This window comes from Oncorhynchus nerka, linkage group LG17, assembly GCF_034236695.1.
Source record: "Oncorhynchus nerka isolate Pitt River linkage group LG17, Oner_Uvic_2.0, whole genome shotgun sequence".
Classification (NCBI taxonomy): Eukaryota; Metazoa; Chordata; class Actinopteri; order Salmoniformes; family Salmonidae; genus Oncorhynchus; species Oncorhynchus nerka.
Genome location: NC_088412.1, coordinates 33,184,556 through 33,201,098, shown reverse-complemented (window position 1 = coordinate 33,201,098; position 16,543 = coordinate 33,184,556). Strand labels below are relative to the sequence as shown.

Sequence of the window (16,543 nt, the reverse complement as noted above, 5' to 3'; positions counted from 1 at the left end):
TTTGTATAACTTGTAGCAGCTTATAGGTGAATTTGCCTTTAGTGTAATTGACTTCAACTTTAAATGTTGTAGTTTGCACAGTGTTTATGCAGAGTTTTGGTACTGTACAGCGCATTCGGGAAAGTATTCAGACCCTTTGACTTTTTCCACATTTTGTTACGCTACAGCCTTATTCTAAAATTGATTACATTGTTTTTTTTGCTCATCAATCTACACACTATCCCATAATGACAAAGCAAAAACAGGTTTGTAGACATTTTGGGGGGAAAAAACTCAAACTGAAATATCACGTTTACATAAGTATTCAGACCCTTTACTCAGTACTTCTTGGGTATGACGCTACAAGTTTGGCACACCTGTATTTGGGGAGTTTCTACCATTCTTCTCTGCAGATCCTCACAAGCTCTGTCAGTTTGGATGGAGAGAGTTGCTGCGCAGCTATTTTCAGGTCTCTCCAGAGATGTTAGATTGCGTTCAAGTCCAGGCTCTGGTTGGGCCACTCAAGGACATTCAGAGACTTGTTAAGAAGCCACTTCTGCATTGTCTTGGCTGTGTGCTTAGGGTTGTTGTCCTGTTGGAAAGCAAACCTTCACCCCAGTCTGAGGTCCTCAGCGCTCTGGAGATGGTTTTCATCAAGGATCTCTCTGTACTTTGCTCCGCTCATCATTCCCTTGATCCTGACTAGTCTCCCAGTCCCTGCAGCTGAAAAATATCCCCACAACATGATGCTGCCACCACCATGCTTCACCGTAGGGATGGTGCCAGGTTTCCTCCAGACGTGACGCTCGGCATTCAGGCCAAAGAGTTCAATCTTGATTTCATTAGACCAGAGAATATTGTTTCTCATGGTCTGAGAGACTTTAGGTGCCTTATGGCAAACTCCAAGCGGGCTGTCATGTGCCTTTGACTGAGGAGTGGCTTCTGTCTGGCCACTCTACAATAAATGCTTGATTGGTGGAGTGCTGTAGAGTTGGTTGTCCTTCTGGATGGTTCTCCCATCTCCACAGAGGAACTCTGGAGCTTTGTCAGAGTGACCATCGGGTTCTTGGTCACCTTCCTGTCCAAGGCCCTTCTCCTCCCATTGCTCAGTTTGGCCTGGCGGCCAGCTCTAGGAAGAGTCTTGGTGGTTCCAAACTTCTTCAATTTAAGAATGATGGAGGCCACTGTGTTCTTGGGGACCTTCAATGCCTCAGAAATGTTTTGGTAGCCTTCCCCAGATCTGTGCCTCAACACAATCCTGTCTCGGAGCTCTACGGACAATTTCTTTGACCTCATGGCTTGGTTTTTGCTCTGACATGCACTGTGAACTGTGGGACCTTACATTGACAGTTGTGTGCCTTTACAAATCATGTCCAATCAATTGAATTTACCACAGGTGGACTCCGATCAAGTTGTAGAAACATCTCAAGGATGATCAATGGAAACAGGATGCACCTGAGCACAATTTGGAGTCTCGTTGCAAAGGGTCTGAATACTTATGTAAATAAGGTATTTCTGTTTTAAATGTTTTATGCATTTGCAAACATTTCTAAAAACGCTTTGTCATTATGGGGCCTTGTGTGTAGATTGATGAGGATTTTTATTTATTTAACCCATTTTGGAATAAGGCTGTAACGGAACGAAATGTTGAAAAAGTCAAGGGGTTTGAATACTTTCCGAATGCACTGGACATCTGGTTCAATGACGAGGACTCGTGTACCTCTGGTTCATGTCAATGGTTACCAATAGGCAGTCAGCCTGGGAGGTCGAGTGGTTTTGGCTCCGACCTGGATCCCTGTGTGGTATTTCCTCTGGTCCTCTTTATTATCCTGGATAATCTTTGATCTATATGAGGATGAGAAGAAAAGAAGAGGGGGAGGAGAGGAGGAAGAAATAGGCTAGTTAGGTCGTGAGCACTATATATCTCTGTGGGAGAAGGGAGGAGTGTTTATTCTCTCTGTGTACTCTCAGTTCACCACGCAATCAGAAGAAATCCACAGGCCAAATAAACAGGGATTACATCAAGAGCTCCTCAAGACAAACAGGCTGACTAGACACAGCTGCTACTTTAGATCGCATTCTAACTTAATTTAGAGCTGCCATGTTAGTGGGGTATGTGAGGATGGGGGTCAGCTGGGCTCTGCTGGAGGTAATATTAGTGTACTATGTTAGGAAAAGGGGAGGGGAGGATATGCTAGTGCACTGTGAAGAGGAGGGGGTAGGGCTCTGCTTGGGGTAAACCTCTACTCTCTCATGGTCTCTCTCCCTCTAGCGGTGTACGAATCGGACAGGGACGGTGTGGCATCCGGCGATGACTCTGCCTTCGAGGATGCCCAGGCCTTCCCCCCACCCCCGCCCACAGAGATCAGCCTATTGGAGGTACCGCCCAAGATCCCACCCAGTGCCAGCGCAGAGGGTTTCCATGTCAACGAGCTGGAGATCTGGCCCAGTGTGTCAGTCCTGCCACACTCCCACATGTACCCCAACATGGAGGGCCAGCCTCAGCCCTCCTCCGGCCTACCTCCACCAGAGCCCCGGCCAGACTTCCTAGACCCAGCCAAGATGTCTCCACCCCCGGTGAAGGAAGCCCCTCCGCTGCCCAACAAGCCCAAACTGTGAGTACACCCATCCTGCCATCACCCTAGTCATAGACGATGGCTGATTGTGCCGGCATCATGATTCCCATAGTAAGGGATTGGATTGTTGATCAGGGAGCTGGGTGTTTTCAGCTTTTGAAAGGGGAATCCCAGCATTGTGAACAAAAGCATTCCAGTCTCTTTATGGTGTCAGTGCCATGTCAGTGCTGTGTTTGTGTGCCAGAGATGGCCTGGCTGGCAGCTGCTTTGCGGCTCAAAACGGATCTGTTTGTATGGCTTCTGTTCTGTTGGATGGCTCCTATTGTCTTTGTGTGACTCCTGTGTGCACGCCCAGGACCCCTGCTCTGTCTGTATGGCCCCCCTGTGGCCTCCCTGTAGCCTCCCTGTGTGTATTATAGTGTAGGCAGCGGGTATGATGTCTGTGATGTTACAGGGCTGTAGAGCTTTGATGGTCTTTGTATGTTGTTATTTGGGGTGGCAGGTAGCCTAGCGGGTTAGAGCGTTGGGCCAGTAACCAAAGGGTTGCTGGATCGTATCCCAGAGCTGACGAGGTAAAAAATCTGTCATTCTGCCCCTGAACAAAGCAGTTAATCCACTGTTCGCTGGTAGGCGGTCATTGTAAATAAGAATTTGTTCTTAACTGACTTGCCTAGTTAAATAAAGGTAAAACAAATTGGAACTGTCCCTGTTGCAGGGCTTGCTGTAGCAATGGTCATCAACATTTTTTTTAAATGGATAAAGATAATCCACATTTTTAGGATTTATATAATCCATTAGATATTGACTGAATTAAACGTTCAGTGGCTTAATTGATCAATATAGAGTAGAAACTATTCAAAATACTACCACATAGAAAAGTGTGATTTAACAAGGGTCATATGCACACCGATGGGAGATCACTGTTACGCACGTAACAATCACCATTGATAAATACCAACCGTTGTTCAAAACCAAACAAATAAAAACATTTCAGAGATGTCAGAGATGGAAATAGAAGTGCTAGTGTCAGAGATTGAGTACAGCCAAAAGGTTTTATTTGGCTCGCTCAGTTGTAGCTACAAAGAGAGGACCATGAGGACAATGAAGTTGCTTTAGCAATGGCAAATATACTTCACCTGAGTAGACAACACTCACCGTTAAGCCGTCCATCCTCAGCGCTAAGCTAACATTGTTGCCACCACATTCAGCAGCGTCTTTTTTGCGCATCACATAACCTTTTACCTTTTACGTAAACAATGGAAACCTTTTCTGTTCAATATAGTTTCAATCGTTTTGGGATGGTGATTTTATGGCGATGTGGGTGCAGTCTATTGGTCCGTTCGTATTTGGGAACCCAATGATGGCATCATGGCAAAGAAACACCTCTTGACATCAACCTGTTGTACAATGGTGTATAGAAATTGTAAGTGCTGCTGTTCATTTTGCTGATGATTTCATCCCAAACATTGGCTCATCGAGGGCTGTGAGATGCCGATTGACAAACTCGCGCTGAAAAGTGCCCGTTGCCAAGAACCCAAGGGTGGATATCACTTGGATGTGCACAGGAAGGGCACGTGTTTGCCTTTTTAAAGTAGGTCTTAAATCCTTGAAAAAAATCCAATGAGACAGTTTTTATGGAAACGATATCTGATGAGCCAATCGGTACAATCTGCAGAAAATGTCCCACCTGTCTCTAAAAACGTGCTCTCAGGCGAAATACATTTGCCAAATTTTCCAAAAGAGCAAGATCAGACATCTCTCATTCGATTTCCCATTATCTCAGTCTTTTATAGTGTTTCAACAATGGTTTCACTTTCACACGTACCTCTCATTTAACAAATGACTGTACTTTATATGGATTATTATTGTAACAAATGCACTGATGTGGTTTAATTAAATAGCATGTCAAGATATGTTGCATGAAATCACAATGGAAATACAATGAAATTGAAAAATTATTTAATTATAACTCACAATTTCACACATTTTCAATACATATTTCCCCCATTCTACCCTTGACAAGCAGTTCCCTTATTCCACCACCTTGCACTGTGCATACGCATGGTCATGTCTGTGCGCATACTCTCAAGCAAACATTCATATGGATAAATCTCACATCGGCTGATGTAAAAAGGGCTTTAGAAATAGATTTGATTGAATTTGACTTGAAATGATTCCACACATGGTTTACGCACAAACGTGTGCCTAAGCATGATTGATAAATGACGCCCCAGGGATTTTGGTGGGGATTCAATTTATTGTCAAATGTAAAAAAGAAAATCATACAATGCACTCATAAACTCAGCAAAAAAATAAACGTCCCTTTTTCAGGACCCCGTCTTTCAAAGATAATTCGTAGAAATCCAAATAACTTCACAGATCTTCATTGTAAAGGGTTTAAACACTGTTTCCCATGCTTGTTCAGTGAACCATAAACAATTAATGAACATGCACCTGTGGAACGGTCATTAAGACACTAACAGCTTACAGACGGTAGGCTATTAAGGTCACAGTTATGAAAACGTAGGACACTAAAGAGGCCTTTCTACTGACTCTGAAAAACACCAAAAGAAAGATGCCCAGGGTCCCTGCTCATCTGTGTGAACATGCCTTAGGCACGCTGCAAGGAGGCATGAGGACTGCAGATGTGGCCAGGGCAATAAATTGCAATGTCCGTACTGTGAGACGCCTAAGACAGCGCTACAGGGAGACAGGACGGACAGCTGATCATCCTCGCAGTGGCAGACCACGTGTAACAACATATGCACAGGATCGGTACATCTGAACATCACACCTGCGGAAGAGGTACAGGATGGCAACAACAACTGCCCCGAGTTACACCAGGAATGCACAAACCCTCCATCAGTGCTCAGACTGTCCGCAATAGGCCGAGAGAAGCTGGACTGAGGGCTTGTAGGCCTATTGTAAGGCAAGTCCTCACCAGACATCACTGGCAACAACGTCGCCTATGGGCACAAACCCACCGTTGCTTGATCAGACAGGACTGGCAAAAAGTGCTCTTCACTGACGAGTCGCTGTTTTGTCTCACCAGGGGTGATGGTTGGATTTGCGTTTATCGTTGAAGGAATGAGCGTTACAACTAGAGGTCGACCGAATATGATTTTTCAAATGGCGATACCGATACCGATTATTGGAGGACAAAAAAAAAGCTGATACCGATTAATCGGCCCGATTTTTAAAATGTATTTGTAATAATGACAATTTCAACAATACTGAATGAGCACTTATTTTAACTTCATATATTACATCAATAAAATACATTTAGCCTCAAATAAAATATGAAACATGTTCAATTTGGTTTAAATATTGCAAAAACAAAGTGTTGGAGAAGAAAGTAAAAGCGCAATATGTGCCATGTAAGAAAGCTAACGTTTAAGTTCCTTGCCCAGAACATGAGAACATATGAAAGCTGTTGGTTCCTTTTAACATGAGTCTTCAATATTCCCAGGTAAGAAGTTTTAGGTTGTAGTTATTATAGTAACTATAGGACTATTTCTCTCTATACCATTTGTATTTCATATACCTTTGACTATTGGATGTTCTTATAGGCACTTTAGTATTGCCAGTGTAACAGTATAGCTTCCGCACCTCTCCTCGCTCCTACCTGGGCTCGAACCAGGAACACAACGACAACAGCCACCCTCGAATCAGCGTTACCCATGCAGAGCAAGGGGAACAACTACTCCAGGTCTCAGAGCGAGTGACATTTGAAACGCTATTAGCGCGCACCCAGCTAACTAGCTAGCTATTTCACATCACATCGTTACACCAGCCTAATCTCGGGAGTTGATAGGCTTGAAGTCATAAACAACAGAGCTGCTGGCAAAACGCACGAAAGTGCTGTTTGAATGACTGCTTATGAGCCTGCCGGTGCCTACCATCGCTCAGTCAGACTGCTCCATCAAATCATAGACTTAATTATAACATAATAACACACGGAAATGCGAGCCTTAGGTCATTAATATGGCCAAATTCGGAAACTATCATCTCGAAAACAAGATGTTTATTCTTTCAGTGAAATACGGAACCGTTACGTATTTTATCTAACGGGTGGCATCCATCAGTCTAAATATTCCTGTTACATTGCACAACCTTCAATGTATGTCATAATTACGTAAAATTCTGGCAAATTATTTTGGAATGAGCCAGGTGGCCCAAACTGTTGCATATACCCAGACTCTGCAATGAACGCAAGAGAAGTGACACAATTTCACCTGGTTAATATTGCCTGCTAACCTGGATTTCTTTTAGCTAAATATGCAGGTTTAAAAATATATACTTCTGTGTAATGATTTTAAGAAAGGCATTGGTGTTTACGGTTAGGTACACGTTGGAGCAACGACAGTCCTTTTTCGCGAATGTGCACTGCATCGATTATATGCAACGCAGAACACGCTAGATAAACTAGTAATATCATCAACCATGTGTAGTTATAACTAGTGATTATGATTGATTAAGTTTAATGCTAGCTAGCAACTTACCTTGGCTTTCTTACTGCATTCGCGTAACAGGCAGGCTCCTCGTGAGGCAGGTGGTTAGAGCGTTGGACTAGTTAACTGTAAGGTTGCAAAATTGAATCCCTGAGTTGACAAGGTAAAGATCTGTCGTTCTGTCCCTGAACAAGGCAGTTAACCCACCGTTCCTAGGCCGTCATTGAAAATAAGAATGTGTTCTTAACTGACTTGCCTAGTTAAATAAAGATTAAATAAAGGTGTAAAAAAAATATATATATTAATAATAATACAAATCGGCAAAATCGGCGTCCAAAATGACCGATTTTTGATTGTTATGAAAACTTGAAATCGGCCCTAATTAATCGGCCATTCCGATTAATCGGTCGACCTCTAGTTACAACGAGGCCTGTACTCTGGAGCGGGATTGATTTGGAGGTGGAGGGTCCGTCATGGTCTGTCACAGCATCATCGGACTGAGCTTGTTGTCATTGCAGGCAATCTCAACGCTGTGCGTTACAGGGAAGACATCCCCCTCCCTCATGTGGTACCCTTCCTGCAGGCTCATCCTGACATGACCCTCCAGCATGACAATGCCACCAGCCATACTGCTCATTCTGTGTGTGATTTCCTGCAAGACAGGAATGTCAGTGTTCTGCCATGGCCAGCAAGAGCCCGGATCTCAATCCCATTGAGCATGTCTGGGACCTGTTGGACCGGAGGGTGAGGGCTAAGGCCATTCCCCCCAGAAATGTCCGGGAACTTGCAGGTGCCTTGGTGGAAGAGCGGGGTAACATCTCACAGCAAGAACTGGCAAATCTGGTGCAGTCCATGAGGAGGAGATGCACTGCAGTACTTAATGCAGCTGGTGGCCACACCAGATACTGACTGTTACTTTTGATTTTGACCCCCCCTTTTTTCAGGGACACATTATTCCATTTCTGTTAGTCACATGTCTGTGGAACTTGTTTAGTTTATGTCTCAGTTGTTGAATCTTGTTATGTTCATACAAATATTTACACATTTAATTTGCTGACAATTAACGCAGTTGACAGTGAGAGGACGTTTCTTTTTTTGCTGAGTTTATATACATTTTCTCACTGTATCAGGTATTTTTTTTAAATATTTTTTGTTAAAGAAAGAAAATGATATGTGCCTCATTTGCATGAATATACCAGGCTGGAAACACCAAACACAGGCTCTGTCCACACTTCCAGCATTTACCTGCACTGCATACCTCAACAAGCATGTCAATAGTGTAGCAATATTGAGGTTACTCATATTGATGTTACACAGGAAACGGAAGCCAATTGTTACTTACCTTATTCATGTGCTGGTTGACAACATGCCTAGTAAAGTTTGCTTAATTATATACCTTTGTCTGTCGTGACTACAACACAAAGCATATTGAAACATGCGTTTACAAGCTAGTCATCGTGCCGAACGCCAACGTTAGCTGGCTATCGTTAAACTTTAGCTGGCTATCGCTAAACCTCCTGGAAACATAGACTTTGATGATTGTAATTTAGCACTGACCTGGAAAAGATGTAAAGAGGAATTCAATTTGTACATGGCTCTTACAATGGGAGAAAAACCTGATGACTACAAAGTGAAGCTACTATATTATCTCATTTGCGAAAAAGGCAGAGAGATTTGTGAGACCCTCTGACTCAGAGAGCGGTGAGGATGTTCTCTGCATCACACTAGGGCCAAAGTCAGAGAGCATCAACGTGGTGCAGGAGAAAACCACAGACCCCAATGCGGCTGACAAGTCAGTCAGATTTCAGCTAGATTGTGGTGCTAGTTGTAATGTTATCCCTGACAAAAGACAGTCACCTAGAGCCCTACAGTCAGGTATTGGTGATGTATAACAAGAACACTCTGACGCCACTGGGGAAGTGCACACTTAAAGTGATCAATTCATGCAATAAGAAAACCTACCGAGTTGAGTTGATTGTTGCCAACAAGAACGTGCTCAGGCCCATTCTAGGCAGTAAAGCTATCCAGGCAATGGAGTTGATTACTGTGCAGCACCACAACATTCTGGCCATCGAGAAAACAACAGGATCCTGGACTAAAGAGCCAATTAAACAGGACTACTCTGATGTATTCCAGGGAGATGGACGCTTCCTCAACAAACTGAAGCTGGAAGGGGATGAGCGAGTGGAGCCCGTCCAGCTGCCGAAGAGAAGAGTGCCAGTAGCGCTATATAAACCACTCAAATAGGAGCTCAGTGGTCTAGAGAAAAGAAGGATGATAAAAGCAGTTGAAAAAAGCACAGATTGGATTAGCAGCCTGATCTTAGTGAAGAAACCGTCTGGGTAACTAAGAGTGTGTCTTGATCCAAAACCTCTCAACAAGGCGCTCAAGAGGAGCCATTACCCACTTCCCACTATTGAAGACGTGCTGCCAGATCTGAACAGAGCACGCGTGTTCTCTGTTTGTGATGTAAAAAAACGGATTTTGGCATGTGGAACTGGAGGAGGAATCCAGCTATCTCACCGTGTTCTCTACTCCCATGTGACGCTACAGGTGGCTGCGCATGCCAATGGGAATCAGTCCAGCCCCAGAGACCTTTCAGAGGAAGTTGAACCAGGCAATGTAAGGTCTTCCAGGAGTCAAAATCATTGCAGATGACATCCTGATTGTGGGCGAAGGAGACAACAGTGAAGCGGCGACTCTGGACCATTTCAAAAACCTGAGAATGCTCCTGGACAGATGCAGGAAGCTCAATATCAAGCTGAATCCAGAGAAGCTGCAGCTCAGGCTGAAGGAAGTGCCCTACATTGGCCACCTGCTAACATCAGAGGGGTTAAAGTGGACCCAGGAAAAGTGACAGCCATCAGACAGATGCCTAGGCCTGCAGATGTGCAGGGGATGCAGCGCTTCCTGGGCATGGTCAAATACTTAGCCAAGTTCTGCAGCCACACCACGGAGCTCTGCGAGCCACTGCGACAGCTAACACACAAGGACTCACTGTGGGAGTGGTCAGAGAGACATGAGCAGGCTTTCAATAAAATCAGGGATACCATTGCACAGACCCCTGTGCTTAAATACTACAACCCAACAGAGCAGCGTGTACTACAATGTGATGCTTCAAAGAGTGGGTTAGGAGCAGCATTGATGCAGAGAGGACAACCAATAGCATACGCCAGAAGAGCCCAGACAGAGACTGAAAAATGGTATGCACAGATAGAGAAGGAGCTGCTTGCAGTGGTGTTTGGCATTGAGAGGTTCCACCAACTCACATATGGATGAACTGTGGAAGTGCAGTCAGATCAAAAGCTCCAGCTCCAGACACTGAAACATGTGATACTGCAGGGGTGGCCTGAAGTGAAAGAACATGTACCCTTGGAAATAGCCATGCATTTTCACAACAGAGATGAGCTGAGTGTGCAAAATGGAGTTATCTTTAGAGGTGAGCGAGTCGTTGTACCTACTGTCCTCAGGTAGGAGATAATGCAGAGAATCCATTCCTCACACATAGGAATCTGGGAAGAGTTTGCGAGTGTGTCTACTGGCTGGGCATGAATGCACAGCTGACAACATACATGTCTGTAAGGTTCTGCTTTTCTTTTCTTAGGCAACCTTGTGTTATTTTTCTTTGTGTTCTGGAATGTAGCCCAGTCTTTCATTTTTGTTCACCTGTGTTGGTTTCTCGCCTGGTCTCATCAGCTCCCTATTTAGTTTGTATGGTTATGAGGTATTTTTTGTTTTTGACTGCCTACCTGTGTTTGACCATTGCCTGCCTGTGACCACGATTCATGCCTTCTGCGAAGGCTTAATAAACATCTGCCGTGGTCTGCTCGTGAATCTACGTCTTTTTCTCACAGAGTATTCGTTACAATGACACAATGTAGCACCTGCACTGCATGGGGTGTGAAGCAGCAGAAAGAGACGCTGAGGCCACACGAAGCATCAAAGCGTCCCTTGGAAAAAATAAGGACTGACCTGTTCCAGTTCAACAACAGAGACTACATGGTCACAGTTGATTATCTCTTCAACTTCTGGGACCATTTGGAGAACACACAGTCGAAAACGGTCATTCGAAAACCCTGTCACAAGGATTGCACACTGTGGGATACCTGACATCCTTTACTCAGACAATGGTCCCTAGTTCGCTTCAGACGAGTTCCAAAGTTTCGGCAAGGCTTGGGACTTTACACACAAAACATCATCTCTAGGATACCAGCAAAGCAATGGGAAAGTGGAATCGGCAGTGAAAACAGCCAAAAGACTGATGGCAAAAGCAAAGAGAGCCGGTGCTGACCCATACCTGGCCCTGCTGGATCACAGAAAAACCCTTCACAAGGAACAGACAGCAGCCCTGCCATGGCGCTCATGGGAAGACGTACAAAGACACTATTTATAATGAACGAAAATCTTCTGGGACCGGTGATGGCAAACTGTCAGCCGGAGAAGTTCAAAGAAAGGCAGCAGAGACAGGCAAAGTACTACGACACCTCTGGTTAAGGACCTCACGGAGCTGCAACGAGATGACAGGGTGAGAGTTCAGCCACTCACAGGACAGAAACAGTGGTGGCAGAGGGCCACAGTAGTCAGACCTGTGGAGCAAATGTCCTACGGGGTGAAGACAGAACAGGAACACGTCTTCAGGAGGAACATGCGACACCTGAGGAAGAGCAGAGAAATAGAGGAGGACTTCCCCACTGTTGAAGAGCCTGGCACAGAGCCAGTAAACAGAGCACCAGCTGACGCCCAGCAGGGTGCTGAACACAACCTAGAGGTGAACGCTGCACCTCAGCAAGAAGATCCTAACATCTCAGGTCAAGCACCTCCTGGTGTAATCAACACTCCCCACACAAGGTCTGGTAGGGCCATCCGAAAGACCTATACACCTGAAAGACTTTGTGTGAAGGTAAAAATAATAATAATAATGTAATGGACAGTCAGAGACATTAAACAAACATTCAGTTCACATTCCAGTTTACTACAGGCATGGACTACAAGCCAAAGTTAGGTAGAGTCTGCTTTTGTTGTAAAAAAAAAGAAAAGAGAACATGTAGCAATGTTAATGTTACACAGGAAACGGAAGCCAATTGTTACTTACATTATTCATGTACTGGATGTGCTGTTTGACAACATGCCTAGTAAAGTTTGCTTAATTATATATCTTTGTCTGTCGCGACTACAACACAAAGCGTCTTGAAACAAATAGCAGGGTAAAATTGGATTAATAGTCAACACGCCTGGCTCTAGATTACACCTATCTACACATACTTTACATTGTTTGTGAGATCAGACATAAAATCACTATAATCAGAGTGTTCATTTTCGGGAGTTGCTTTCATTTCAGCACATCTAATTTGTAAACATTTCTGTTTACCAAAACAGTATTAAATTCAAACTTTTTTCAATTCCACCAAAAATCAACACACATCAAAATGAAGTTCTCTTTCTTGTGAGGTAACTGTCGAGACGGTGCGTTAAATCCCAGACGAAGGTAACACAACGTATTCCATTGAGCCCATTTCAGCCATTACCGGGGTGTGTCTGACAGGTCATTAAACATTTCCGCGGTCGTAACATTAACGGGTGAAAACAACAGGCAAGAGTATAAAGGAAGTCTTAGGAGTCAAATGAAAGCAGTTAATCCAGAGAGATTGAAGTGGATTTTGCAACCCTCAAACACAGGAAGTAGATGGCTGAAAAAGGCCGCTCCACAGGTGGGCGGGGCATGCGCGTTGCTACTTGCTGTTGCTCAGTCAGGTCTGTCTATAGATGGAATTGTATGAAGCTTCTGATCTTGGTTAAGTTGATTTAGTGGTTCAGGCATGATATATGTCTTGTGCATTAGTGAGGAGGGACGTTATAGTCGCGATGGGGTCTGAGACTGACGTATTTGTGATGTGGCCTAAGACTGGGCGCATGTGATGCATGAATGTTATGTAGGGCTCATGCTCTGTGCTTTGTACATCGCATGTGCATTGTTGCGTTGAGTTTCTGAATCCCCCTTTTGGATGCATGTCTCTGTAACACTTACTAAATGTTGACGTTGTCCTCTATGCTTCCAGAGCGGCGGGTATAGAGGAGGAGACAGACACTGACAGGTAAACAACAGAAAGGTTGGTCTGGTCTGGGTCTGGTCTGGGTGAGGCTCTCTGGGCGTGATGTGAACGGAGCCCTGTTGTTTGAGTAAAGCTGGGATCAGAACGACGTGTTGACACATTTACATTGTTTCGCTATATTTTGCGCTGTGTCCCGGATTGAGTTTCGGCAAATAGCAGGATCTCCGTAAAGCTGCTTCCTTGACTGAGTTTTTCCAGAGTAATGACATGGACAGGCTGCCTAAAACAGTTATCTCCCGGCACAGTGTACTGCGTTGTGCCGTACCCGAGCTTAGATCCTTCTCTGTCCCCTGGTGACCTGTAAAAGTGTTGGCTGACAGACTAAAGCACCGGCCACTCTTGATCTTTAACCTCTGACCTCACGGCAAGGGTCACCGCCTCTCATTTGTTCTCCTGCACACGTTCCTGTTACCTTTTAAAGTTTTTTCCATGGTCTTTAAACGGCATGCTGTTGCACAATGTTGAGGCGGTGGTTCTACAGTGTCTGTCTGTTGCCTTTGAAAAGGGATCCTGCTGTGTGACTTTTACTGCCTCTGGTGTAAAAGTCGGTTTTTATATTTGCTGGATTTGATTTGAGGACTCCAATGTAACTTTAATTGAGTTTGGCATTGAGTAGTTTAGTGAAATTGCCGTGAATCCAATGGGGACTGAATGGAAACTATGACCCTACTGTCTTGGCTCTACATCTCTCCATGTGAAACGAAACTCTATCATGCAATGGATCTCATTTCACTGCAGCCAATAAGGTGTCTGGGTGTCTGTTTTGACTGATGTCATAACAGGTGTCTGTTTTAACTGATGTTTTCAATAGACCGGACCAACGACGATTACAGTCTTGTTCTGCTTCAACGGCTGTATTGTATTCAGAGGGAAGAAATGTGTTTTAGTGATGGCCTAAGAGGATGTACAGTACTGTTGCATCCATGCATCTCAACCATTACATAGACCTACACCTGTTATTAATGTGTCACATTGCCTTGGCCTCTTAGCTATGGATCTGTGGGACGGTACCTTGATTAGTAGTGTTACTGAAAGCGCTCCTGTCGACGCTATCTCAGAACTGCATTAACAGAGCTGGGCTGTGGAGAGGAAGTGGCTGAATGACTTGGCAGGCTAAGGTGACCGCAGGAGACCTGATCTGGGAAAACATGCCTGCTGTCTGTCTGCACTGTGACTGTTTACTGGAGGAAGAGGGAGTTGGGTCATTCAGTCAGTCAGTCAGTCAGTGCGTGGTTCTGATGGCTGATGTGACTGATGTGACTGGTGTTGCCAGACCTGGTGGAAGAATCAGAGGAAGCTCTTAGGGGAGAGGCCACAGGTTGGCTGTTAGGATCGGAACATTGGCCTAGTGTTGAAAGAGGGAGGGAGAGGGGGGATAGAGAGAGAAAGACTAAATCACACAAAAACAACACTAGACACTATGGAACACAAAGCTTTTACTATCTCGTCCTGGAATATACAAAGTCTGAGGTCATCTGCCTTTGGCATAAATAGCTGTAACCCAAACTTTTTTAAGAAATTGGAAATACAGACATTGTCATCCTACAAGAAACATGGTATAAAGGAGACAACCCCACTTTTTGCCCTCTCGGTTACAGAGAGCTGGTAGTCCCATCCACCAAACTACCAGGTGAAACAGGGAGGAGACTCAGGGGGTATGCTAATTTAATATAGAGCAGACCTAACCCACTCGATTAAATTAGTCAAGATAGGAACATTTTACATCTGGCTAGAAATGAATAAGGAAATGATCACAACAGAAAAGAATCCTCCTGTGTGCTACCTATATCCCTCCACTAGAATCCCCATACCTAGGTGTCTGGCTAGACTGCAAACTCTCCTTCCAGACTCACATCAAACATCTCCAATCGAAAATCAAATCAAGAGTCGGCTTTCTATTCCGCAACAAAGCCTCCTTCACTCACGCCGCCAAGCTTACCCTAGTAAAACTGACTATCCTACCGATCCTCGATTTCGGCGATGTCATCTACAAAATGGCTTCCAACACTCTACTCAGCAAACTGGATGCAGTCTATCATAGTGCCATCCGTTTTGTCACCAAAGCACCTTATACCACCCACCACTGCGACTTGTATGCTCTAGTCGGCTGGCCCTCGCTACATATTCGTCGCCAGACCCATTGGCTCCAGGTCATCTACAAGTCCATGCTAGGTAAAGCTCCGCCTTATCTCAGTTCACTGGTCACGATGGCAACACCCATCTGTAGCACACGCTCCAGCAGGTGTATCTCACTGATCATCCCTAAAGCCAACACCTCATTTGGCCGCCTTTCGTTCCAGTACTCTGCTGCCTGTGACTGGAACGAACTGCAAAAATCGCTGAAGTTGGAGACTTTTAATCTCCCTCACCAACTTCAAACATCAGCTATCCGAGCAGCTAACCGATCGCTGCAGCTGTACATAGTCTATTGGTAAATAGCCCACCCATTTTCACCTACCTCATTCCCATACTGTTTTTTTTATTTATTTATTTACTTTTCTGCTCTTTTGCACACCAATATCTCTACCTGTACATGACCATCTGATCATTTATCACCCCAGTGTTAATCTGCAAAATTGTATTATTCGCCTACCTCCTCATGCCTTTTGCACACATTGTATATAGACTGCCCATTTTTTTTCTACTGTGTTATTGACTTGTTAATTGTTTATTCCATGTGTAACTCTGTGTTGTCTGTTCACACTGCTATGCTTTATCTTGGCCAGGTCGCAGTTGCAAATGAGAACTTGTTCTCAACTAGCCTACCTGGTTAAATAAAGGTGAAATAAAAAAATAAAAAATACTTTACCAATGACAGCTTCTCCATCCTAGAGGGGAGATCAACAATTTCCAGGCCCAGGGACATGTACTAGTCTGTGGCGACCTAAATGACAGAACTGGACAAGAACCCGACACCCTCAGCACACAGGGGGACAAACACCTACCTGGAGGTGACAGCAACAACATAACCAACAAAAATGGTAACAACTCCTACAGCTCTGTCGGTAGGCTTTGAGGGGGCTACTGCGGTAGGTACACCTATAGCTCATGTCTTGGCAGTCGTACTGTAGACTACTTTATCACTGACCTCAACCCAGAGTTCACAGTCAGTCCACTGACAACCCTATCAAATCCCAGCAAAATCACACTCTACTTGAACAGGCTACTATGCTCAATCATGAGGCATCAAAGCCAAAGGATTTGAATAATATTAAGAAATGCTATAGATGGAAGTAAAGTAGTGTGGAAATCTACCAAAAAACAATTAGGCAAAATAAAATTAAATCACTTCTAGACAACTTCCTGGACAAAATGTTTTACTGTAATAGTGAAGGTGTAAACTTAGCAGTATAAAACCTAAACAGTATATTTGACCTCTCCCTATTAAATCTATAAATGTCAAGCAGACAACCTAAGAAAATTAACA

The 16,543-nt window shown here is 44.3% G+C and overlaps 1 protein-coding gene across 1 annotated transcript in view; it reads left to right on the top strand.

The window, feature by feature from the left end:
• The window catches only part of LOC115145167 (palladin-like), a 151,299-nt gene that overhangs the window by 91,219 nt on the left and 43,537 nt on the right, over window positions 1–16,543 (top strand). The window contains 2 exon segments of the mRNA XM_065003127.1: window positions 2,252–2,594; window positions 13,063–13,098. Of these exon segments, the coding sequence (XP_064859199.1) occupies window positions 2,252–2,594; window positions 13,063–13,098 (379 nt within the window).